This window comes from Trichoplusia ni, chromosome 19 (genome assembly GCF_003590095.1).
Source record: "Trichoplusia ni isolate ovarian cell line Hi5 chromosome 19, tn1, whole genome shotgun sequence".
Lineage (NCBI taxonomy): Eukaryota > Metazoa > Arthropoda > Insecta > Lepidoptera > Noctuidae > Trichoplusia > Trichoplusia ni.
The window spans coordinates 1747293-1772831 of NC_039496.1; the positions used below are offsets into that span (position 1 = coordinate 1747293).

General features: G+C 36.0%; 1 protein-coding gene across 1 annotated transcript; it reads right to left on the reverse strand.

Moving 5' to 3' along the window:
• Positions 1–25194, reverse strand: LOC113503536 (tyrosine-protein kinase CSK; the record flags this gene model as incomplete). The annotated part of the gene is made up of 15 exons (XM_026885567.1): positions 25047–25194; positions 14650–14736; positions 9143–9262; positions 7920–8000; positions 5950–6031; positions 4966–5062; positions 2936–3082; positions 2629–2719; positions 2026–2145; positions 1590–1728; positions 1275–1440; positions 957–1121; positions 460–676; positions 260–346; positions 1–186 (listed from the first exon to the last, which is right to left on the reverse strand). Coding segments are annotated over exons 2-15 (1746 nt in total), but the record flags the coding sequence as incomplete, so codon positions are not given.
• Positions 25195–25539: the final 345 nt, after the last annotated feature.

Here is a 25539-nt window from a genome sequence, read left to right on the forward strand (position 1 = left end):
GGCGGGCGCGTGGTGCGCGGCGTCGCGCATGGCGGCGAGGCGGAGGCGCGTGGCCGCGAAGCTGGGCCGCGCGCCCGGGTCCGCGTGCCACGCCGCGCGCATCACCTCGTACGGGCCCAGCGGGCAGCCCTCCGGCGCCTCCATGCGGTACCCGCGCTCCACGTGGCGGACCACCTCCGCTAGCGGCTAAAGGGGGAAGCATTATTAGCACCAACATTGTTAAGAAACTAAGTAAAACGGAAAGAAGAATTGTACTTACGATTCGCGGGTACGGAACCCTCCCAAATGAATATATTTCCCAGAGAAGAATGCCAAAACTCCACATGTCAGACTTGTTGGAGAATTTCTGAAAGAGAAAGGAAAACATATTTTAAGAAGCACAATAAAATGAAAAAGACAATTGTCGAATACGAGTATATTACGACCAGAAGATTGCAGTCAGTCCTACAGTGTACGTACGTTGTACTTGAGCGCCTCGGGCGCGGTCCACTTGATGGGCAGCTTGGCCTGCAGACGCGCGGCCTCGGCGGGGTCGTCGAGCGCGGCGTCGTGCCTGGCCAGCCCGAAGTCCGCGACCTTGGCGACGCCCTCCCCGGAGATGAGCACGTTCCGCGCGGCCAGGTCGCGGTGCACCACGCGCATGCGCTCCAGGTACTCCATGCCGCAACACGCGTCACTGTGTACATATTCACTACGTTAGTCATGTGCTTCACGTATAATAATTATTCCTAGAGCAGTTGGTCCTTTGCACTACGTTAATAACTTTAATTGAGTAATTCCGTATGAAAAATAACCGACTAGAAACTCCAGTGATTGAAATGTACCTAAATCAATACTATGCATGTTTGTCCCGAGTTTTTTTTTTCGATTTCAGACATACAATAAGCTATTACTAAAGTAATGTTACTGCTTATTCAGGTCTGGACCTACATGAGAAAAAATGGTATAATACTCACTAGGCAAAGTTAATTTGGTTGAGTTGCGTGACGTAGTGCCTGCCTCGGGAGCGCAGGTAGTCAAGCAGTGAGCCCTGAGCGCAGTGCTCTGTCACGATGCAAGTGTTGCCGGTAGACGAGAATACCAGCCCCAGTAGCCTTACCAGGTTATCGTGCTTCAGCGACCTGAAAAAACAGAAATAATGACTGATGTAGAAATCATAATGACAACTTGTGAACGATGATGACTGCATTTGATTGGACGTTATGAAATCTTGAACGCCATCTATTAACGACCCTTCGGACTAATATAATTTCCATTAATTCTAAGATACTTACGCCATGACGCTTGCTTCGGCTCGGAATTTACTCGCGGCCTCGCGGTCCTTTAAGATCTTGACGGCGACTTTCTGAGAGCCGTTCAATATACCCAGCATAACATCACCAAACTCGCCTTTGCCAATGTTTTCACGGATTTCTAGATCACGCTCGTCTATTTTCCAACCTGCAAAAAGGAGCCATATGATTTCATTATATGGGTACAGTAGTTTTCGTTAATAGGCAAAATGTATAAGGAATAGGAATACTGGCATGCTTTATTTCGCTCTTTATTAGTAATGGAAACAAGTTTGAATGTATTGAAATGTAACTTACGTGCATCGACGAAGTTCTGTTGTTGCAGCGCGCTGTCCGTCTGGTCGGTGGGCGCGATCTGCGTGGAGTACGTGTGTTGGAAGTGGCCCGAGCTTAACGCGCTCGATACGCTTGGAGTAGGGGGGTACGGGGGCGGCTGCTGTAGTAACGAAAAACATTCTTCATATATCAAGTATTGGGAAACCAACCATCATGTTCATCATGATGGTTGATGATGAATCATAATGTTTTTAAAATAACAAGAATTGCGGAATTGAGACAGACAAACACCTCACGGCATGGAGTCTGTCTTAATTTCAAGTTTTTTTTATTATAACGTAAAAGGTCTGTCCCACCGGGATAAACATGATAGTGAAAAAAGGACTGTTTTCGTGTTGTGTTTTGTTAGGTTTTCATAAATTTGTGTATAAAATACAGTTTGTGGACTAACTTTTACCTGTGGATGTGGCGGGTAGGGCGGCTGTAACACGCCGTTATTGTTGGCGCCGTTCGGCGAGGCCTTTGGTAAGCAGCGAACTAGCTTAGTGCATAATCCGTCTGCATCTTGTAAGTAGTGCTGTGGATAGCAAAATATTTTTTACATTATAGTAAATTATTTGAGAGGAGCTCGTGGCTAAGCTATAACCGCATAAGTGATTCGATCACAGGTTAAGCTATGCTTGACGCGGTTGGTCCGTAGATGGGTGACCATCTTTGTCATAACGAGTTCCTCCGTGTTTCGGAAGGCACGTAAAATTGTGGGTCTCGGCTGTTATTCCTACATCTTTGACAGTCGTTACAGGTAGTCAGAAGCTTGAAAAAGTCTGACAGCCAGTCTAACCAAGGGGTATCGTGTTGCTCAGGTAACTGGGTTGAGGAGTTCAGATAGGCAGTCGCTCCTTGTAAAACACTGGTACTTAGCTGAAACCGGTTGGACTGGTAGCCGACCCCAACATAGTTGGGAAAAGGTTAGGCCAATGATTATAGTAAATTGTTTTAAATATTTCTAAGGCATAAATTCTAAAACGTGTATGATACGAGGTGTAAATATTATACTTACGTGAATTAAATCGGTCATGTTATCGAAGAATTCTTCATCATCTATCGTAAGACGTTGATTTTGGTTATCAGGGGCTGTTGCCCATTTTACTCTGGAAAAAAAAAATCTTACTTAACAACTTCTTTCAATTGAACCATATTACTGATATGTCGACTAATTATCATACTCGTATCATTGTTACTTTTCGGGTTCTGGCTGTAGCTTAGTGCTTCGATGAATAACAAAGGACTTTCTCGCGCCATCTATGAATGACCTTGCGTAGGACGACAGTTTTAATGTTTACATTCCGCAATTGTGTAATATTTACCGGTAATGCTCGACTCGTCCGCGATACCGCACGCAAAGCGTGTGGTCGCCGGGGAAGTTGGTACTCTCTCGCACCAGGAACACGCCGTCCGGGGACCCCGACAGCAGCGCTTCTGCGCGCTCCCGGGAGATAGCGCCGTGGTGCCATCTAGCGACAACACGTACATATTATAATTGTTATGAATGCTCAAACCTACCCTATATGGTAAATGGCCTGAGCCCAGCAGAGGGAGACCTGTAAAAAGCTAGTATTTTAGTTGTTATTTAATCCTCATTTCTCAAATACTTTGTTATATCCATGGTTTAAGGTTAGAGGTCGATAAACTAACATACCTTCTTTTCATTAGGGCAGGCGTCCTAACGACTACGTAATAAAGTCTTGTAACAAATGGTGGATAAAGACACATGGAATTTCAAGTTATTAATAAATTTCAATATTATCTTATTGTTTCGGTTGGAAATTTCCAAGTATTTAAAGTACTTTTGTTCATTTCCACAAAATTATTAATTGTGTTCTTAAATATAATTTAATTATACCAACTACTGATTAGCGTAGAAATAAACCCGTAGTAGATTTATGAGGTAAAATGTCCTTAAATAATAACATTATTAAATAGGCAAATAGAAATACACAGATATAAATACGCCACTTTAAATACTCGTAGATAACAATTTAATGTGATAAACAAATTATGATAAATTAATCATTTAATTTAGGTTCCCATAAAACTTATAATTAAAATACGAAAAATGTTGATATCATTAATGTGAAAGGAACTCTGCCTATGTGGATATGTAGTATGCTTTAATCACTAAACCAATTTGCATGAAATTGACGTGAATGACGTGACCTATACATTTATTTATGAGAATCGCACTTTAAAGACAGATAACAATCAATGCTATCTTTTAATATGATTATTATCGTATTCTGACTTGATATCACAAATCAAATATTTATTTAATTGCTGATCTTAAAGAGTATTTTTTTATTAAATCATAACTGAAACGATTATGAACTAATTTTTTAAAATAAATAACAATCAATATTGTATTTTGTCTGCTACCATTACTCATCTTGAGGATCATTATTTATTTTGTTTAAAATTGAGTCTTGTTATTAATTAGTCGAAGCTTTTGCTCGAACGTATGTAGAATTAATTACTCCACCATGATTGTTACTAAAAAAAAATCGTAATCAATTAATTACTAAATAATAAAGCGTTATGACAAGTTGCAATCCTGCACGTAATATTTCAACGCAACGTACATATCAGATATAATATCAAAATGCTATAAGCTATTGCATAAGGAATGGATATTTACTCAATATCTTCGTACGCTAATACCGGAGGTATGAACAATATCACTTTGTGTGGTTTGTTGAAGCACTCGGTAATATCACTCACACACTCCATACTCCTGTGTTTCATTGTGAAAGACTGACGGGTACAAGTCTATTATCGTTCAGATAAGTCAAGATAACGCCCTCAATGTTATCAAAATTGTGCTAGTTGTTTTAGTGAATTAGCGTTTACTAAATACAAACAAGGCTTTTGTTTTATTTAAATACAAGATTCTTGTTCCTATTGAAAGTTTCGTACCTACAGAATCTTAACTGTTAGTGTTTTGTTTTAGGCTACGTGCAGAATTGCAGATCAAACGATAGTTTCCGCAGATGACGTCAGCGGCTATTCGCGCTACAAACGTTGAGTGAACGGGCAATACAATCCATCAAGACATCATACAGCTATTAATCAATTTCGTTGCCGAGCCCGGTGATATACGTTACCAGTACCAATTTGGTGCTATAAATGTCTGCGGGAGTTCAAATAAACTCAATTACCAGAGGTTGTAACTCAGACAGTGAAATACGGTTGAATATTAATACAAATGTAAAGCGAATTTGTTGAGAAATGGAACATTAATGCAGGTCAACAATGCAGGTGATTATCTTATGATATAAAGATTAACGTGTATTTAAAGTATGGCTAGGTTAAACGTTAAGAGATTAGTTGATAAGATACATACGGCCACTGAGTCATGTTGACGAGCCTGTTGCCGGCGGGCGGTGGGTTCACGCACGATGAGTTCACCAGCACGTCACTGGGACCTTTTGACACCGCTGCTGAAAAAATATTACATCATTACACTTTCACACATCTACAGAATATTACTATACATCTGTCTATTTAAAAAATATGTCTAACTTCCTGTACCCAACGACTGTAACTAACCAGTATCGAAATAAAACAAACGATAACTACCACTAACGTCAAAGTTAAAATCGATACTAGTTATCACTTATCAGTTAATGTTAAACTTTGAGAGATGTTGCTATTGTTATTCCGAGATAAAATAATGCATTTAGCTGCGACTACGATTTATGTTATAACAGACATCTATGCAGTTTATTATTACGCAAATGCATTCTCGTAAAAATGATAGAACGTCCATAAGATCAAAGGAATCGTGATAATCGTTGGCTGACGTCACTCTTGTGTAAATATTATGAAAGATAATCGCGTATTTGTGGTTCAAGGTGCATGATGAGAAAGTGTCTGGGTATGAATCATCAGATTGTATTGAACGGAGACTGTGATTGTTTATATAGATCGACAATACCATCATCTTTACCCGCCTGTGTCGGAATAAGGGATATGTTTGTATAAGTCTTCGTGCTTCACATTATCCGAGTTGTTGACATTAACTGTGTTATTATTGGCGAGATATCTCTATCCTTGGTTTTGTAGATTGTGGGTATATATATGCGTACATTAAAAACAGAATTTTTTACTCAGGGAAGTAATCCTTAGTACTGATTTGCTTTTACATATTAAACAAAATTCACTTGAAACTATCTTTACAGGCAATGCTTAATGTACCAGTTAACCATACCTATTCTCTACAGGACATAACAAAACAGGTGCTTATTTATATTTGTTACTTAACTAAATTTATATCTACCCACGTACTCGTAATTCCTAGTATGTATATCATTTTATATAGGCTCACCAGGCGTCGTTTGAGATGTGTGCATAGCAGATGCCGTGGGTCCGGCCGGGGCTGGCGTCCGAACCGACGACGACATCACAATCTGTAAATAAAGTTAACATTAAACATGTGCTCAACTTTAATTTTTAATAAGGGGAGCTTTTGAAATAAGCTTTTTTACAGTATTGATGAAGTTTATCAAGGTACATACGAACAAAATAATTCCTTCTTGAAGTTTAAGGTAATTGAGGTGTGGACCCATGAGGTACCGTCTCAAAGTAATATCATTAAACTTATCTTTATCTATACTAATATATAAAGCTGAAGAGTTTGTTTGTTTGAACCCGATAATTTCAGGAACTACTGGTTCAAATTGAAAAATTATTTTTGAGTTCAATGGACCATTCAGCGAAGAAGTTTTTAAGCTATATAACATCACGCTGCTAATAGGAAGGAAGATACAATGGAAAATGTGGCAAAAACGGGGAAAATATTCATCTTCGAAGGCTTCCGTTCAAAAATTTCTATAGTCCGATTTTTAATTCGAGGCAGAAAAATGACATTTCCAGTGTGGCAGGTTTTTAATTCCAAATAAATAGTGATGTGTTAGAATCGACTTATTACAATCAAAAGTTAGTCGAGCTTACATTTTTTTTATTCAGATATCAAATTAGCTCTATATAAAAAAAATATATTTACGACAATTAATCAAAAGACATGCACGGTGACTGCTTTTAAATGTAAAAAAATAATAATATTAATTTAAATTTATAAAATTAAAGCCAAATGCGTTGCTGGTATAAGATGAAGCACCTTACCATGCAAGAAAAGTCGAGCGCATCCAACTCCAAACTGGATGAATTCTAACATTATGCAGTGGTTGGATGAAAAACAAATTTAATATCAACTTACAATTATAAAAGCTCAATTAATAGAAATAGTAATTTTTGATACATAATAAAATAAAGCATGACTAAATGTCATTGTCGTAGTAAGATTTCCAAACATTACTGCCTCGAATTAAAAATCGGACTATAACTTATATCTTCTAACCACAGGCTCTTATTAGTTACATAGCCAGCTCAATAGCAATCGAGGAAAGATACAAATATGTAATAAATGATCAGCTTACTTTTGTCCAACAATAGGGATGATGACTGGGTATTATAAGAAAAAATCTCAATAGTCCCTCAGTTAGAGGATTGAAAAGTATGAGACAAGTATTTTTTCCTTTTTCAGAAAAACTAGAATTGACAAAGATTAACTGCTTTAAAGTTTAGGAGACGTAACGATAGAGTAAAATGTATACCTATTCAATCGTGACGTCACGTGTAAGTTTCATTCACTGTAATTTGGTGAATTTATGTTTGCGGGAAAATTTATTTTACGTATCCATTATTATACAAAAAAACTACAAGAAGGACACTGCAAAAAAAAATTGTCATCATCCCTATTGGGAAAGAGACGATACCAAAATTATTACTGCGAAATCATATCAAAAGACGTCTCATATCCAATAGCGATGATCGATGAAATTATGAGATCGATTGTTTTAATAAGAATAGACTGTTTATTATGAAATTACAATGGCAAGGAATTAGTATAGTCAATGAAAGAATACAGTCATAGGTCACAGTTTCACATATCAATACTAAACGTCAGTATTGATAGTCGCTGGCTTACATAAACGTTTAAATCTAGGTGAAGTTCAATTCAAAACTAGGTCAAAAACGTTTGATGGTGGCGCGCTACTTACGACAATATTAAAACCCTTTTTTCTTACGGTTATATAGGTATTAATTACATACTTGTACTTGAATCGTTACCTTTGTTTAGCTATTAGAAGTACTTATATTACAGGACAAAGAAACACCGCTAGTTCGTAATGGCAAACGCTTTCATATTCATGTTACAGTATGCTATGCACGTAGTCCAAATAGCTCTATTCGCAAGCGTGTGCAACAAAAATAATATAAATAAATTGCACTCACATTATGTGGAATGGAATTCTGCAATGCGGTGGGCGAGAGAGGCGCGTGTGGCCCATTACTACCGCTCACACTACCTCCACACTGAAACAAAGTTTAAAATTATGGTAAAAATAACCTCATATACTGGAAATAACAATTCTAGAGATAGCGAGTCCTACGCTACCGCAACATCTGCCTTCAGTGAATAAATATTTATGTTTGATCCAGCGCGCTGTATTACTTTCTAAGCAACCGTGAGAATTTTCATAGCATTCAATTCTCGCTGTTACAAAGGGATTGAATGAATATGACTCTACTTTCCGTCGGTAAAGCGGAGTATATCTCAACAATATAAACATGCTTGACAGAGACAATAACCTACTAATCATTTTAAAAAGCTTGTGACATGCCCGTGGAATCGTGCGAGAGCGATAATGTTACAATTGTTTTACGTGCAATGGGAACTTGTCGCGCGCTTAGCCTTGTGAATAGATCAATACAGCCGCACAAAGGGACATAAATTAAGTGACATCGCTGTAGTACTTTAAACTGTGCCACTGTGCTTCTCGCTCATAATAAACTATGACGAATACAATCTCGCACATCTAAATTATATAGACGCTGTTACTCATTGGGAGTTTCTAAATACCGTCATTAAAATTATAGCTGTTCTAGTAAAGCTATTGTCTCATGTTCAACTTAGAGCTATACTACATAACTCGGTACTCTACAGATTAGTTTTAAGTCGTGATGCAATCGTTTAATCTAACAAACAATCAGAATTGAATTAGCTAATTAAATTAATGTTACTCTAAGAATTCTGTATTTTGTTGCAATAATAAATGTGTTAAGAAATCTCAAGTCCGTCAAACCATGAAAAGCGAACTGTTATTTATGTTCTTTTTATCACATTCGTGTGGTCTAATAATGTTTATAATATATATAATATGTACTTTGGTAACAATTACCACGTCTCGCTACCTAATGCAATATAATTGAATTGACAATATTCATCTATTGTGACACAGTGTGTCATAAAGACATGAATGGCAAAGTATATTTTGTCCTATTAAAAATTTAAGTCTTGTACCACGTACGTAATAAGTTCAGAATACATTGTTGTCACGTAATATCAATTTGTACTAGTTTGACGTTTTTCTGACTGGCTTCGGTTTTTAAACCATGTACCATTTGACTATGGCTCAGAATGTTGATGATAATGGTATGATAAGATGATCACGCACTGGTAGTTGGTGCGGGGGCTGAGCGCGCTTCTGGCGGGCCGGGGCGGTGGGAGCGGGCGCGGCCGATGCCGAGTACCAGCCGCACGGGCCCACGGCCTGCGAGCCCGCGTGCACTCCGTGCTGGAACAACAAATATCTGTGTTAATGATACCATTTACAGCTATTTTCCTTAAGCTTTTCCTTACAGCAGACTGTTAATTATAGTGTTTCCGGAATACGTGTATACAACGTGTCCCAAAATTCAACGATAAGCCGGCGCCAAAAGGTAGACCTGCTCATGAGTACATAAGGAAAAATAATAAAAAAAATATAACTAGTTTTTTTTTTTAGTTACAAGAAAAATTCAGAATTCCTTTGAAATTTTACACCCATCATGATATTTTGAGCGACCACGATGACAATTTCTCAAATATGCTTAAGATTTTTTTTTTATCTTATACCTAAATAGTGCTATTATACACCACAACTCTTAAAAACACCAAATTGCCCGCAGTTTTTACACAAAAAACGTTCAAAATCATTTTTTTCCCTAAAATTATGAAATATTTTTACTCTTAGTGTACTTTGACTCATGGTCTTGTAAAAAAAAGTATGGACACCACTACGGCAAGTTGTTTTTAAAATTGGCGCAACTAATCAAGATTCTAAAAAGGTATAATACTCCAAAATAACTGGCCACAAAAAAAAAATATGTCTACCATTTGTAAACAATACCCAAATTTCTCAATTGTTCTTATTCGTAGAAATCACTTTTACTTTTTGTACAAAATTAGCCAGATGTTGCAAATTCCTAGAATTTTAATGGAATGTACGATAACATTCAAAATTTAGAGAGAGAGAGAGAGATAGCGAGATGTGTAAGGTAGAGAGGGATAGATAGGTATATTGTTGTATGACAATAATTCAAGTAGAGAGATCATGTTCTCAGCAAGTCAGTACGCTCTGCTCCTCCGTATTGCTTGCGCATATCCGTATTCAATTGACGTAGCTCTCGTACTAACGACTTTTGGCTTTACATTTTGGACTGAATTTAAGTGATCTGTGAACTGAACTGACCTGGCATTATTTTGGACTGTGACATTGTTTTGTGATTTGGACTTTTGCCGTATTTTGGGCTGTTACGCGTTATCATGCCGCTACCATACACGTCGGTAGAATACGCTAACATGCACCTCATTTATGGCGAATGTCGGTGTAATGCTAACGCTGCGAGCAGACTGTATCGAGAAAGGTACCCGAACGCTCAAAGATATCCTGATTATCGAGTATTTATTAATGTGCATCAAGCGTTTTCGGAGGGTCGTTTGCCTTCAGCTAGAAGAAACGCTGGAAGACCTAGATCGGAATGTGATGAAGAAGTTCTCAATGAAATAAACATTGATTCAACTACCTCAGTACGTGCCATAGAAGCAACTACGGGAATCCCAAAAAGTACAGCACATCGAATTTTAAAACGTCACCGATTGCACCCTTATCATTACAGACGTGTGCAAACATTGCTACCTCGGGACTATCCACTGCGAATCGCATTTTGTCGTGTGATGCTTCAAAAGCACCGGGAAGACCCTCAGTTCCTGGGAAAAATATTATGGTCGGATGAATCAACCTGCAAGAAAGATGGTTATTTAAATCTTCACAACCTACACAGCTGGAGCAATGAGAATCCACATGTGATGAGACAAGAGAAATCCCAATATCAATTTAAGGTTAATTTATGGACGGGAATATTAAATGGAAAAGTGATTGGGCCTTTTGAATTACAAGGAAACTTGGATGGGGACAGTTATTTGAACTTTCTACAAAATAATTTGCCAGAATTACTAGAAGACGTCCCCTTAAGTGACCTTCAAAATATGTGGTTTCAAAATGATGGTTGCCCAGCTCATTACGCTAGTCCTGTGAGACAATACCTAGACCAAGAGTTCCCGGGGCGTTGGATCGGGCGACTTGGTCCTATCTTATGGCCACCCCGATCACCCGACCTAAACCCCTGGACTTTTTTTATTGGGGTTGTCTCAAAGACAGGGTCTACGCGAAACCGATTGCGACATTAGATGAGCTTCGGCATGAAATAACTCAGACTGCGGCACATATCAATGCAAGAAGATATGCAAGAAAGATAAAAAGGTCCTTTTTAAGGCGATGTCGTGCCTGTATTAACGCCGGAGGAAAACAGTTTGAACATTTACTGTAATGTTAATTATTTAATAAATTAATTACAAAAATAGTTTCCATTGTTTTATTCATTTTTGGAACATTATAATATTTATTACTAACAACATGAACAATTAATGAATTTGGGTATTGTTTACAAATGGTAGACATATTTTTTTTTTGTGGCCAGTTATTTTGGAGTATTATACCTTTTTAGAATCTTGATTAGTTGCGCCAATTTTAAAAACAACTTGCCATAGTGGTGTCCATACTTTTTTTTTACAAGACCATGAGTCAAAGTACACTAAGAGTAAAAATATTTCATAATTTTAGGGAAAAAAATGATTTTGAACGTTTTTTGTGTAAAAACTGCGGGCAATTTGGTGTTTTTAAGAGTTGTGGTGTATAATAGCACTATTTAGGTATAAGATAAAAAAAAAATCTTAAGCATATTTGAGAAATTGTCATCGTGGTCGTTCAAAATATCATGATGGGTGTAAAATTTCAAAGGAATTCTAAATTTTCCTTGTAACTAAAAAAAAAAACTAGCTATATTTTTTTTATTATTTTTCCTTATGTACTCATGAGCAGGTCTACCTTTTGGCGCCGGCTTATCGTTGAATTTTGGGACACGTTGTATACTGTATATTTTAGTAAATTTATGTATGGTGGAGTTTATTGCGTCGTTTCTTCTCTGTGGTAACTTGGAAGCAGTGAAGGGTGGGCGAATCAGGGTTACCTTAAAGGCCAACTTCGACATTTGAAAATTGTAGGATAAGAGCCTTTTTAAAATGAACGACTTTTGAACTTTTAATTTACTAGAGTAATTCCGTGTTATGCAACACATGCTGATCGTAAAAGATATGCTACAAGAAGCAATGAAAATATAGAGGTCGACCATAATCCTTGAGAACAAATTAAAGTCTAGATTTCAAAGTAAACATTCCTCGTAAAACATTTCTAGTTGAGTTTGCACAGTAGTCGGAATGAGAATGAATTGGCTAATGTTGAGTTAAGATCGTGACAAGCGAGGCTGACCGCAAACCAATCTTTCATGAAGACGAGGCATGAATGTAAAATAAAAAAAAAAGCGATCAGTTGCGGGACTCTCAACACTAAGGGTTCCATACTAAATAAGCTAGATAAGAACATTTGTTTATAAGAGAATACCAATCAAGTATATGGTGGTATCAATTGTTGCTAAAACTCACAATCGAATAATATTATTTGTTGTTCATAAAAGCAATACAATTAAATCATATGTGAAAGCTTGAATTGTTTAACTGTAACGGTTAGAGATAGACAGGTGACAGACGGACAGACGACGAGGAGACGGCAGCGCTAAAGAAAATAGGTTCCGTTTTCACTCTTTGTATGAAACCCTAAAAAATAAATAACCCGCTGCTACGATGAATACAGGAATCCAGAATCCATTGATAGTAAAAAAACACGAAAACGCTGGCTTGATACAAGTGTTTTTATACTTGTAGTACAATCATAACTGCTTAGCAATGTAACGAATTGGAAGCACTTAGATAAACGATAATATTCTTAATAACGATCCATTGAAACGCTCAGCCTTGGACGTGCGCCAAAACAATGTATACAGGTACGATATGATTGCTGTGAACAATTTTTACTGCAATTCTTATATCGTGATGTATATAAGAAATAAGAATGTAGACAACTTAGAAATACAACATTTATTAATTCTGTGTAAACTATTATTAATTACAAAGAAACTTCATCGCTTAATTTTTTCTTTAACGCAAAGGATATAAATTTTTCGGAAGAATTGCATTTTCTACCAAGCAAGGTACATACAACATCATTGTGTCATTTGGATCATACAACATCTAAAAGTCTAGAGTGTTCACAACAAATTCACCTTGCCACGAACTATATACCTCCTATGCATTATTTTTTTATGTAAATCATTTTACGTAGTAGGATTCCCCGTTTATATGTTTAAGCACTGTCAAAAATTACATGTATACTGTTATTTTTTATTTTCAACGACAGTCTTTATCTAATTATTGTTTTGCTGCACCATTTCTCTTAGTTGACTTGGAGATAATGGGGATTCAGTCCACCATTGTACATGTACATTGATATTTATTTAAATAAATAAATATCAAAAATTGGGTACGATTTATACTAAGACAATTTAAATGCAACTGCTAAACAGCGTTGTTCAGTATGTGTGCATAATAAAACATGGTGCGGGAAGTGTAAAAGGAACGTATTAAAGAAAGTCGGGCACCATAGTAGGTGCGCGGACTGGCACGGATAGTGGACGAACATTGCGTACAGAGTGACTGATACATCGATAAAGAATGTACTATAAACGTGCCGGTCTATAACGTTAGCATAGATAGTTGCACAGGACTTGAGCTACGAGTGACTTAACAAATACTTTTAATACGAGTATTGTGATAGCACAAGTAACGTAATGAAAACATATCTCTTTAAAAAATGTCTATAGGAATAGGATATTTGATAAAAGATTAACTGTTCAATGCATCAGTCAGATTTCAAATATTTTCACATTCAAAATATATAAATATCTTTTCTTTTATCTGGTAAATAAAAAATTAAGGGATACAGTACCAGTACGATTTTTACTAGCAAGTGATGTTACTAGTCCCCACTACCATACATTTTATCAATTTGTACATGACGTTTTCATTTTTTTTTGGAAATTCGCTGGCGAGCTAAACATATTTATATAATTAGATTTAATTGAATACCCCCCTATAGTATTGGATCTGAGAATTACAAGCCTTACAGTCAAATGGATCAATAATAATGTGTGCTAAAGCCGTAAAATAATTTTCAGAACCATCAAAAAGTTCTTTGGATCACTATATCTATTTGTATGAATGATTCGACAAACATTCACTATTGCCTGGCGTAACGTTATAAAGAGGCAGAATTGTTTGTTTGTCGTCGCCAATGATCCGATTATGAAATTGTTTTATGTGATAGAAAGCTACTTTATTACGGAATGTTATAGCCTTATAGGCGATACTTTATGACGCTAAAATGTTTATACGGATAGTAACTTGTTCGAATTGACTGGCGTGCTGGTCTAATGGTTAGTGGCCCTGACTGCTATACCCTAAGTCGTGGGTTACTCTGTCTGGGTGTAATTTATCTATATTAATTGTGTGAAATTTATTAATTATTGCTTTCTAAGGGAGAATGTATAATCAGAAGACCGTTGAGAAAGGAAGACAGCGGACTACTCGGCGTAGAGCGCCATCTAGTTTCCCCATTTGCAATAGTTTTTCTTTTTGGCGTGGTAGTAGATCCTGAGTGGGACTTTCATGGGACGGTTATTCAGGACATACCTGTGCCAATGGCGGGTGCGCCTGGTGTCGGTGCACGTCAGAATTCATGTCGTGCTCCTCCTACCAGGTCTGCTCTCCCCTCATCATCTGTAGACAAACAACATACATCGTTAATACACCTTTTACTATATCTCTGTGTTTATATTATTATATAGTAAGTATTGTCTTCAAGTAATATCGCATGTATTGTTTAATAGATAGCTCTTTGTAGTCATTGTCATATCGCTTTGTAAAAGTAGCAACAAAAGAAATTAAATTAATTGTTATATCATAAAGCAGTAATTATATGGTTTCCAACATAAGATTGTTAATAGTTGTAATAATAACAAAAACTGAAGAAACTATAAATATTAATTTAAATGGAAATTCTTAATTCATCATCTTATGGGTTATAATTTTAAATTAGTCACAATTTGAATAATTACACAGAAATCCTGAATAATGTTTGTTTTTGTTGCTAAAATAACTCGGCAGAATAACATGTTATTTACGTTTCGATTCTCCTGAAAACAAAGACATCAATGATTTCTCTTTATTTTATCTCCCAACGTATTTCTGACTACAGTGGACGCAAAACTTTTTTTCTTCTTTTTCGTTGTTTGGAATAAATATGAAAAACAATTATTGTGACTAAAAATACAGGTAGGGATTTATATGAACATGAAATTATGTTCAATAGTCAGTAAACTTTATTCTAGTAGAACCTGCACCTTTGTTTGTATTTTGCGTAACTCGTTTTGCAATTAGAAAAATTATGATGATTTAGTGCTGTTACATATTTGCATCTAGTTTTGCTGCTACTAGCAATAAAGTGAACATGTAGCACCTGCGAGTGTAACACGTTGTGCGCTAATTGCAGAAGGCACGGCGTGGGCAGGGAGTGGTGCTGAATCACTCTCGTCCTCCCACCGATGATGTGGAACTAACGAGCGATGGCGGCCTCAGCCAACCGTGTCGTATCGTGACTAGCTTCTGTTCATGTGTGAGCTAACTTATGTAACTGCGTACAGGTGGAAATGCAGATGACAGCATAACCATTAATGCGTAACGTCTCTAGGAAATGTCTGTTCGTGCGATAAAATCTTGCGTTAGTAAACATCTATGCAGTCAGTACTATTTTGCTTATGGATGAAACTTCATTCCGATTGGTTTACAGCTACCGAGCAACTAGTTAAGGAGTCGACGCATTAGTCGAGAACAGAATTAGTATCTGAGGGGACCTAACTAGCTTAAAGAGCGGCGAGTTGACCGTAACATTTACAAGTATTGCACTCGACGAAACGAGAAATCTGCGATTTAGTTGCAGCTCTTTTTAAAATATTAAGATGCGCATTACTGGCGGTTGTATACATTTAAAATTAATTAATTGCCCAGAGTAGGTATTTGGTATATGCACATCCATGGAGGAAATAATTAATTGCCAATGTTATCAATGATTTACGCTTACTAGTTTTATTTGAATAGGAAATGGTTATAATTTCTCCTAACCTAGGTACACGTTTCTCGCAATCGTATGTAGCAATAATATATCGGTTTTCACTCACTTGACCTAGCTCGAATGTGAGCGTACAGGCACTGTAATGTGTTGTTCAACTAACGCAACTCACTGATTATTTGCAGTTTTTTGCCTCATGCAAGCGTGACGCGTCGTCGCACAGTGTACGCTACTTGCATATTTTCTATATAAAAACAATTTGTTTTTGTCACGCGATCGTACACTGTTGCCGTCTAGTCAACAAGGCTAGACAAACTCACATAGAAAAATCGTTTTTTTTTTCTTTATGTTTGGGTATCCATGTTTAAGCTTGTGCCGAGGCAAGTGGTCAAATTGAACAAGAAACAGAGACTAAACGCTATGCTTTACAAATGTATTATTTACAATGACGACGTATTAACACATCTGAACACATAACAACGAAGGTCGTAGCCGTAGTTTAATTTATTTAAATTGTCCTCTCTGACTGTTGTGGCTAAACAAGAATAAAGTTTATGGACATCAACAGGAAAATATCGTGTAACTACAATTAAACATTAGGCCACGGAATGAATATATACAGGAGTTTAGAACAGATAATAACAAATCATTATTATAAGAGCATTTGAAGTTTAAACTATTTTGTTCTTGACAGCGCTCCTATGGGAAATCTACGAATATGCAATTTGCAAGCAACAATGATAAATTCGATCAAAGTAAGCAATGTTTCTTGTAGGATATTTAAAGTCACATAAAAAATAGAGTAGAGTATCTCAATACGGTCGTTTTATATTTTCAACGCTATTCAAAAGGGGAGAAACGTGACCGAAGGATTTCAAGTCGCACTGTAAGGCAAGAAGGACTAACATGTATTTGTTATTAGATCACCACATTGGAGTTCGTCACAGATCCGTATATGGTCCCACTGAATGTACTTACAAGCAGTAGGACAAGCTACGTAAAGTATAGAAATTATCTGACATTACGCTGTAAATAGGTATAGCGTGTTAGCAAACATCTTTTGAAAACTTAAGTTCGATGAAGTACAGCAAAAAACATCGCAAAGTACAATTTATAGCGACTATTTGCGACACGATTCGCTAGTCGTCGTAAACTCGTACTAATTTACCAAGTACATGATAATGAAATAAAAAAAACGTTATACATTTTGAAAGGCGTATTTGTCAACGTCAATTAACTAGTTTTGTGTTTTACTACATTTGAACACGCTCGTATAAACTATGTTAAAACGAGATCAACATGTTATTTGTAAATATTCAGTGCTTAAAAACTTGATAACAATGTTAGGTTGATTGAACAAAAATTTGCAAGATCACTGCGCGTGTAAGAAAGCTATTGTGTGTATGATCTTGCGCTTGAAGTTAAACCAGGGCATTTGGCAAGCCGCACAGAAATCGTAACAACAAAACAACACGAGCAACGAGATGGGCCGTCAGAGGATGCAGGCGCGTGCCGAGTTGAACGACCACGGGGACCACGCGCGCGTTTCACTTTCATCGCATCCCGCCCGCTAAGACCGCGACCGCCATTACAGAACAACATCATTCATCACTTCATCACCACGGCTTCATTGTTTGAGTTTTTCTTGCGGTCTTGTAAACGAGCCGAATTAAAACCGGCCCAACGAAGACAAAAGATAATGCTTTAGGTGCAGTGCTTACTCAGCTATAATAATATGTAATTGATGACAGCACGTCAATTATTAAATCTGATTTCCAATAAGAATATCGAACGTAAGAGTAAAATTCGGTATCGCATTGTTCCATAATTTTATAGTTCCACTGACATTTACCGATGTCTACTTTCGAATTCACATTATATCAATCTTCAATACAATAATAGTGATTCTATAAATTATACAAGATCATTCTTTATAGAACCGGTTTAGAATAAATTGTGTCAGAGTTGGGTATGCCCGGGCTAATAAGACAATTTAATAAACAATAACACACAGTGCGTGTTCTGCATAACTATCGCTAAATTTAAGGTTAAAGTGGACTGTGCCGGTCATCGACTTTTAGCCTTTAAATAAATTGTAGGAACCACGAAGTAATACGCAACAGCAGAACATTTTCAATTATCACTGTTTACATTCGTTGGGCTTTGTTTATGTTTAATTTTTACGGTGATACAGAGGCAGACAGATTTTCTTACAAAAACAGGCATGTGCCTCAAAAGATAATAAACAACAAACTTTATGGAAATAAATTGTTTAGAGTTGCAAATACCTATACGTGTATTTTTTATCAGACTCAACGATGTAATATATAGTCTTGAGACTTATGCATTGCCATGTTTTCCTATACAATTGATGCTTGGTAAAAACTGATTAGTTGAACGAATTAAAAGCTACTGGGCTCGGTAAAAAATGGTCTTTAACCGGTAAAAATCGTTTCCTTCCTCTGACTAAAGGACGTATAAAAACTACTGACGGTGCAATAATGACCAGTAGCATATCATTGTGCAATAAAAACTTATATAACCATGCAGTCTTAAAGTAAAATTCTACGACGCTTCCAAAGGTGTTCCAAGTTTAAAAACCATAACAATGCTAAAAAAAGTTTAAAACTTATTTTATAGGTGTTTGATCATGTGACAAGACAGTACGTTAACAACGTATCAAGCAAGGAAAGTGCAAAGTTTTAACGCAATTACCTTTGGTCATTTTATAAACTCGAAAACGGTACGATATCGGAAATAAACCTTGCCACAGCCAAGGTGGATACGACAGTTGTAAATAAGTACTTCCGGACGCCATTTCCATGTTTGGTGACCATTAATCCTGTTTTGGCGAGTGACACCCCGTTTTTTATTGTTTGCCATAGGGTAAAAGCCACTCCCCGCTTTATTATCAGAGTTATGACTCAGCTGTATTGTCTGATAATTTCAACGGATTACGACTTCATTTTAATTAACATTACCTGTGAACAATAATAAACTTCTCACTGCAATAACAGAATATGGTTTGAAGATAACTTTTAGCTCAAAATATTACACAGAACGAGAACGAGAATAATAAAAAAGCTGATTTACATGAAAAGCTGACTAAGTAGACATTTATGAACCACTATTAATAATAATTAAAATATTAAGACAATCAAGTTTGACGAGAATTTAGACTTCCGATTGACTAATACAGCGGAACTCCCATATTTGGAGTCAATTAAAATATATGTGATGGCAAACAATATCATGTGGAGCGACGGCCCACGTAGTGCTAATCAAGGTGGACATGTTAACATATTGGCCTCGTGACACGATGATGAGAGCCGGTTCTACCTTAATGATGACTTCTATTCATGAACGGATCTGTACAATATTAAATAAAAATTTTGATGTTGTCCTTTTGTCATATAAAATATTCTATACGCAAAGGCTGGCTCTTCAGAGATTACGTCACTTGTTTTGTTTAGTTCGCAGTTAAATATATCGATTTATTCCCATGCATGGTATTTTGCAACCTATAAATTATTTATATGAATAAAATAATACTGCCACTCAATTAGTTAGTTAAAAAAAAAATCGTGTTCGCGAGTAATTAAACGTACCGTGTTATATGTATTCCAATAAATTGTCTCCATTTATAGATGCTTAATAAAACTACCACTTTTTAAACCACATTCGACACAAACACTGCAATAATATTCCTTAATCAGCACTTAACCGTCCTGTTTACTTTAAAAGATTTTCAGTAGTGAGTCAATCCGAGTGGTAATCTTTGTTTATTTACATAGGGACCATGTTTATCACTGCACGGTAGATTATTACCAAGTTAGCTCGCTTATACGCGCAATTTCTAAGCTGGCACTTTCCGTAACAATAAACGTACATATGACGCGGCCGCCAGTCGCAAACTGTCAGTGGGGGAGTCGCGGTCTGCCCACCAACTCGTGAATATCCCTATTAGTAAAGGTATTACACAAACGACCGTCTACATCCATGCTATTCGTCTTTACTGCGTAATCGTAAACGGAGGCCGACAGATTTGGACACAAATCTTCACGGTTAGAGGCAATGCTAAACGTTAGTAAACGTAGACCTGCTTGTGATGACATTATTTCATACCGTTTGTATGCTTAATCTAGATTTCGTTAGGTCCGATAATGATTGGTAGAAAATTTAAAGTTTACAAAAATTTAGAAATATTTCTCTAAGGAAATTATTGCTTGGTGGTGTAACTATGTACTTAGGTAATGTGCAGGTATTTTGCAATACGTACATACATATTATAGGTCTAAGGAAGACTGTACAAAAGAGTGTCGATTTCCTGGTGCGATCACTACAGGTCTCAGGTTACGGCAAGCCGTCGCCGTGCTGCGCCGAACTGCACAAAACCCAGTTGCACACAGGAAACGTTCCAATACATTGATACCCTGTAATTGACACGAGTGCAGTTACCACGTGCTTACTGAGCTCCAACGGGCTATTATATTACGAAAGTAGGTTTAAAATATGACTCAACGTAGCCCAGACTTATTACAACGAAACGCCGAAATTAGGGAGTACAAACGTATAGGTTTAGTTGCAACGCGACCATAAATCAGCTCATGTTTATAAAACATGGCATTATATTTGAATTCTTGTTATAACAAATACAATTTATATCATGAAACTATTTATAATTCAGTACTATTTCGTCACGAATTAAACATTCTATACTGTGTAGTCGTTGTTTCTTCAGATTATTTGAACCGCTGTACTGACTGACTCGATGAGATGGATGAATCTGCTATAGGTTCAATTATTTAGATAACTATAACAACACTTCAAAAGATGGTTGAAAAGAAACGATGGATCACTAGTCAAGGAATAGCAACAATTGTTCAATTCACAGGAAATGCCGTATCTTTAATTAATTTAACAGATGAATAAGACAATGGCTTAATTAAGAGCAATAACAAAGAGTTATTATTACAATAAAATCTTATAATTTGCTATGTTTTATGAGTCAGATTCTCAAGTAGATAAATGACAAAATAAATAAGAACTAAACATTGGAAAAAAATATTTCAAATACGGCAGTATTCAGATAAAGAGCGAACCCTCCTAGTGTCCAGTTCTATAACCGTGCTGTGACAAAATTGGATACAATTGCTGGTATTTGCAGCAACTGGAGCGTGAGAGGAATCCGGAGCACGGTAGAGTTCGCGGCGCATTGCCCCGGAACCAAGTGTCGTGTCGCCAGTTGTCATCGAAATGCCCTCTACTAGTACTTATGCCGAGAAAACTGGGTCCAAGTGACCAACCGACACTCCAGTAATTGCCTATAGCGGCTAACAAGTTGTAAGTTATGCGACGTTTAATATCCGTAAAGTATCAGCTCCAGGCTGTCGCAGATTTAATTCCATGCGAAACCTAGAGTTGTTATAATAACGATGTGGCGAAACCCCGGAGCCATGAATACTATTTCACCTTGAATTTTAATATACGCTGTTGTTGACTCAGTTCCCCAAGTTTGAGTACCTCCGAACTTACAGAGTACAGACTGACAAATTAATTAAAACTTGGCTATACAACTAAGCAGTGTTAAAACGAATATACCGCAAATAAATAAATATACGAATGATTATAAACATCAAACCTTTGAGCTAAACTCAATTCTGTTCTTTTTTTAAATAATTCTTTTTATCGCGTTGAAATTTTACATCTGATAATATGGGTCTTTAATTAAGTTTTTGGGTACGTAGATTTATAAAACATTCATATAGACATATAGAGATGCTGTAGCCGCTTTAAGACGCATTAACATGTGGTTACATACTATCGAGTGCGAACTACTTGCTCATCAAATTAACTCCACAAACAGAGGAGCTCGGGGCGTAGCGCACACCCAATGATGTCATCAGCAGTTGTCAACATATTCCAATGAATCGTCGAGTTTACTTTAAGCAAACTAATCTACGTCTATGAATTATTGTAATGCCTACATAACGCACAGACGATGTGAGATGAGATACAGCGGTACCTTTTTCTCTCGTAATATACTTAGATAGTATTCAAATAAGAGAAAGGGTAAAGTCGTTTCTTCTGAATACAAATATGCAGGTTAATTGTATGTAGTCATTAAATACTTTTTGTTACATATGCTTTCGAAGAGATCGTAAAAACTTATAATTACAAGGTTTCTACAGAGAATTACAAATAACAGACGTTAAGGGTTACAATGGGAAATACTTGTAATTGACTAATTAAGCGTGTTAAAACTAAGCGGAAGGTTCCAACATTTTACTGCTTCACGAACCATTATAAATTGGAGCATGAACAAACATTACTATCAAGTCGAATTATTTATTACATAATAGTTAGTACCTCTCTGATAAATCTAGTACAAGTGCTAGTGAGATGAGCGTCTTATGATTTATCATATAGGTCAGAGCAAAAAGGACATTTCGCTGTCTTTATTGCCTTGATTGAATTATCACAGTTTCTTTTCCTTTTATGCTCCTCTTTTGAAATAGAGCTCCTTTCTGGACGATCAATGGTCGTTAATTGATAAAATATGATCGTGCAGTTTGTTGACTTCGGTCCGACAAGGACGCCTTTAATTCAAGTCTTTAAGTTTTTTGTTCAATGAAGTAATAATAAAGATTAAACCGTGACCGCTACTGTGTAGCGTCTGAGTCACCCTGTGTCCTGTGTTGAATACTTAATAAGGTAGCGAGATTGATATAATATGTGAATTAATGAAATGCTACCTCAGAAACAATACGGTTTATAATGAAGATTTAGACTTTAATCAAGAATCTGTGTGCAAAGCATTGTTTTCGCATATCTAATGTTATAAATAACGGGAACGATGTTAGTTTTTATTAGGAAAACAACTTCATTGTTTCTTATATTCTCACAATTATTTCTCGGTAGGTAATCTTTCGTTTAGATGTTATATATATTTAGTGCTATCTTCAGTAAAATATTTTCTTTTAGTATCCGTCGTTTTCCACGATAATTATAAATCTGGGCAAATTATTGTGGGACTCCACAGCTGTGGCGACTATGTCCAGTTTTGATCAATGACATGGTGAGTCAGTACGCGCTTCGACATCTGCGCACTGATGTATTCTCTAAATATAGGCACAGACACTGCGGCTGTTTAATTATACCTACCGTTTGCATTGGTCCAGTAATAAATTTAGGATGTCAAGTCTGCTACGCCCTTAGTGCTAGCCTTCCGCTTTGTACGCGACCAGATGAAAGGAACTCGACTCTAATAGTTGAATGGAAATATACTTGATTATGATAATTTAGTCATTGTTTACAAGTGAAGACATTTACGTATCAAAACATTTTGATAAGGATTACTATTTTGTGTTATTTGTGAGTTAAACTCGTCTTGATTTAATTCAGCACTCAATAGCGTTACTATAACTGTCTGTAAGTTCAATTGCTGTGGAAAAGACAATTTTTCTCTCATGAGAAAGTGAGCTACATTCAGCAGAATTGGTGGTCGCAATTTTACATTATTTGTTACACTTAATTTGTATCAATTGGCGAGTTTCTTCTAATTGAAGTAAAATCATGTTTTGGCTCCTTATCTTATTAGCAGAACATTTCCATGACCATCTATTAAAAGGTTAAATATGTCATGAATTCTGTAATACACTATCATCTGGTATTTTTGAGTCAATTAAATATTACCAGTTATTGTCGGGACCTTTTACACATGATTTATTGTAATTTTATGCTCAAATACATAATAGCAATCTCTCAATTAGTTATAAATTTATTACAGCAGTCAATTAAAAGCTAAAATGTTAATTTGATGTTGGCATGTAAAATTGTGACCTATTTCTATAATTTTGAAATGCCAATGCCAAACAATAAGTTCATAGTAATATTTTGTTTCAATTTGGAACCAAAAATATAACTGATTGGTTGTTTGAATCTCGTATTTCTTTAGAATTTTCGTTATGCTTTTAGAGATATTCTTTTTAGCGATTTAGCCTAGTTTGTGTTTTAAAATTAGCTCAACAGCCATTTATTTGTGTAACAACGGCTATCTCTAGATCTAGTCCAGACATCATCGCACAGACTGCATTCGATAATATCATACATTACTTTTCTAATTAACTCTTTGTTTATTTGCAAATGTTTATTTTCTAATTTTTCCAATAACTTGGATGAGATGTATCATTACAATAGAGTTCCCATAATAAAAAAATCATGGAACAACTCTTTTCCATCTACACATGATTTTTTTTTTCTATCTCGCACCTAAACACCGCTTTACTTGTACCAACGGCAGCAAAATAATAAATAAACTAAACCCATCATCATGATTTCTGAACACATGGCACATCAATAGACTTTTCTTTCCCACATTATAGAAAACCAAAGAATACTCATGATACATATTCGTTTAAACCTTTTTTGCACACATATGGTGTGAAACTAAACTGCAATTAAATAGGTAAGGCAATTATGATATTAAATAGCATTACTTATTCTTTAATTAATGATACAATGCTTCTAAATTATAAATTTACAAATAAATCGTAAAGTACTTATGAATAACATATTGGTCACTATGTTGTTGGCTTCCACTTTGATTTTTTAATGTGACTTTAGCTAAAAAAAGATACGTTTTATTTCAAATTGTTTCACAAAATAAAAATAAACACTTCGAGTAAATGAAGGGTACCTGAGGTCCCGGGATCTGCCTAATTAGATTACTAACACTTGGGGTTCACCGTCTCTAAGCGAGAGGCGCAATGCAGTATACAACAACTCGGCAACTTTTAATTATTTATAATCTCAGCCACAAAATCACCTTATTCAGTTTGGATTTGTGCAATGCATAACGAAACGAGGACGTTCTACTAGCCCGCCTACAATCTACAGACAACTACCAACACCGTGACAAACATTACTAGTCTACAAACACGCATAACAATAATACACTTACCAAAATGACGACAAATAGATAAGATAATAATATAATCAAACAGTCTTCACTTCATCATATAAATCACTGCAATAAAATAATAAATGAAATTCATAAACACACAACACATACGTCACTCACAGGTCCGCCATTTTATAAATTTGTATAGTTTTCTTAACGTCTCTATGAAAACAGACAACAGTATTTTAATTCGGCCCAACCTTTTTTAATATTTTGTATTGATTGAAATCAAATCAATAAAATGAATTGGTAATAATTATATGAAAGTACATAAAAGGTATAGTAAAATGTTAATTTGGCGGGAACATTAAAAGTTATATCTGTTTAAATATTACTTAAATATATTAACTGGATTTAAAAAATAGTAGACAATTATAATAATTCGTACATAATATCAAAATGCAAGAACTTAATTTATTCACATAGGAATTTGTTTTAAAATAATAATTAAATTTCATGTTTGTGGGTAAAACCCATACACAAAAAGAAACAA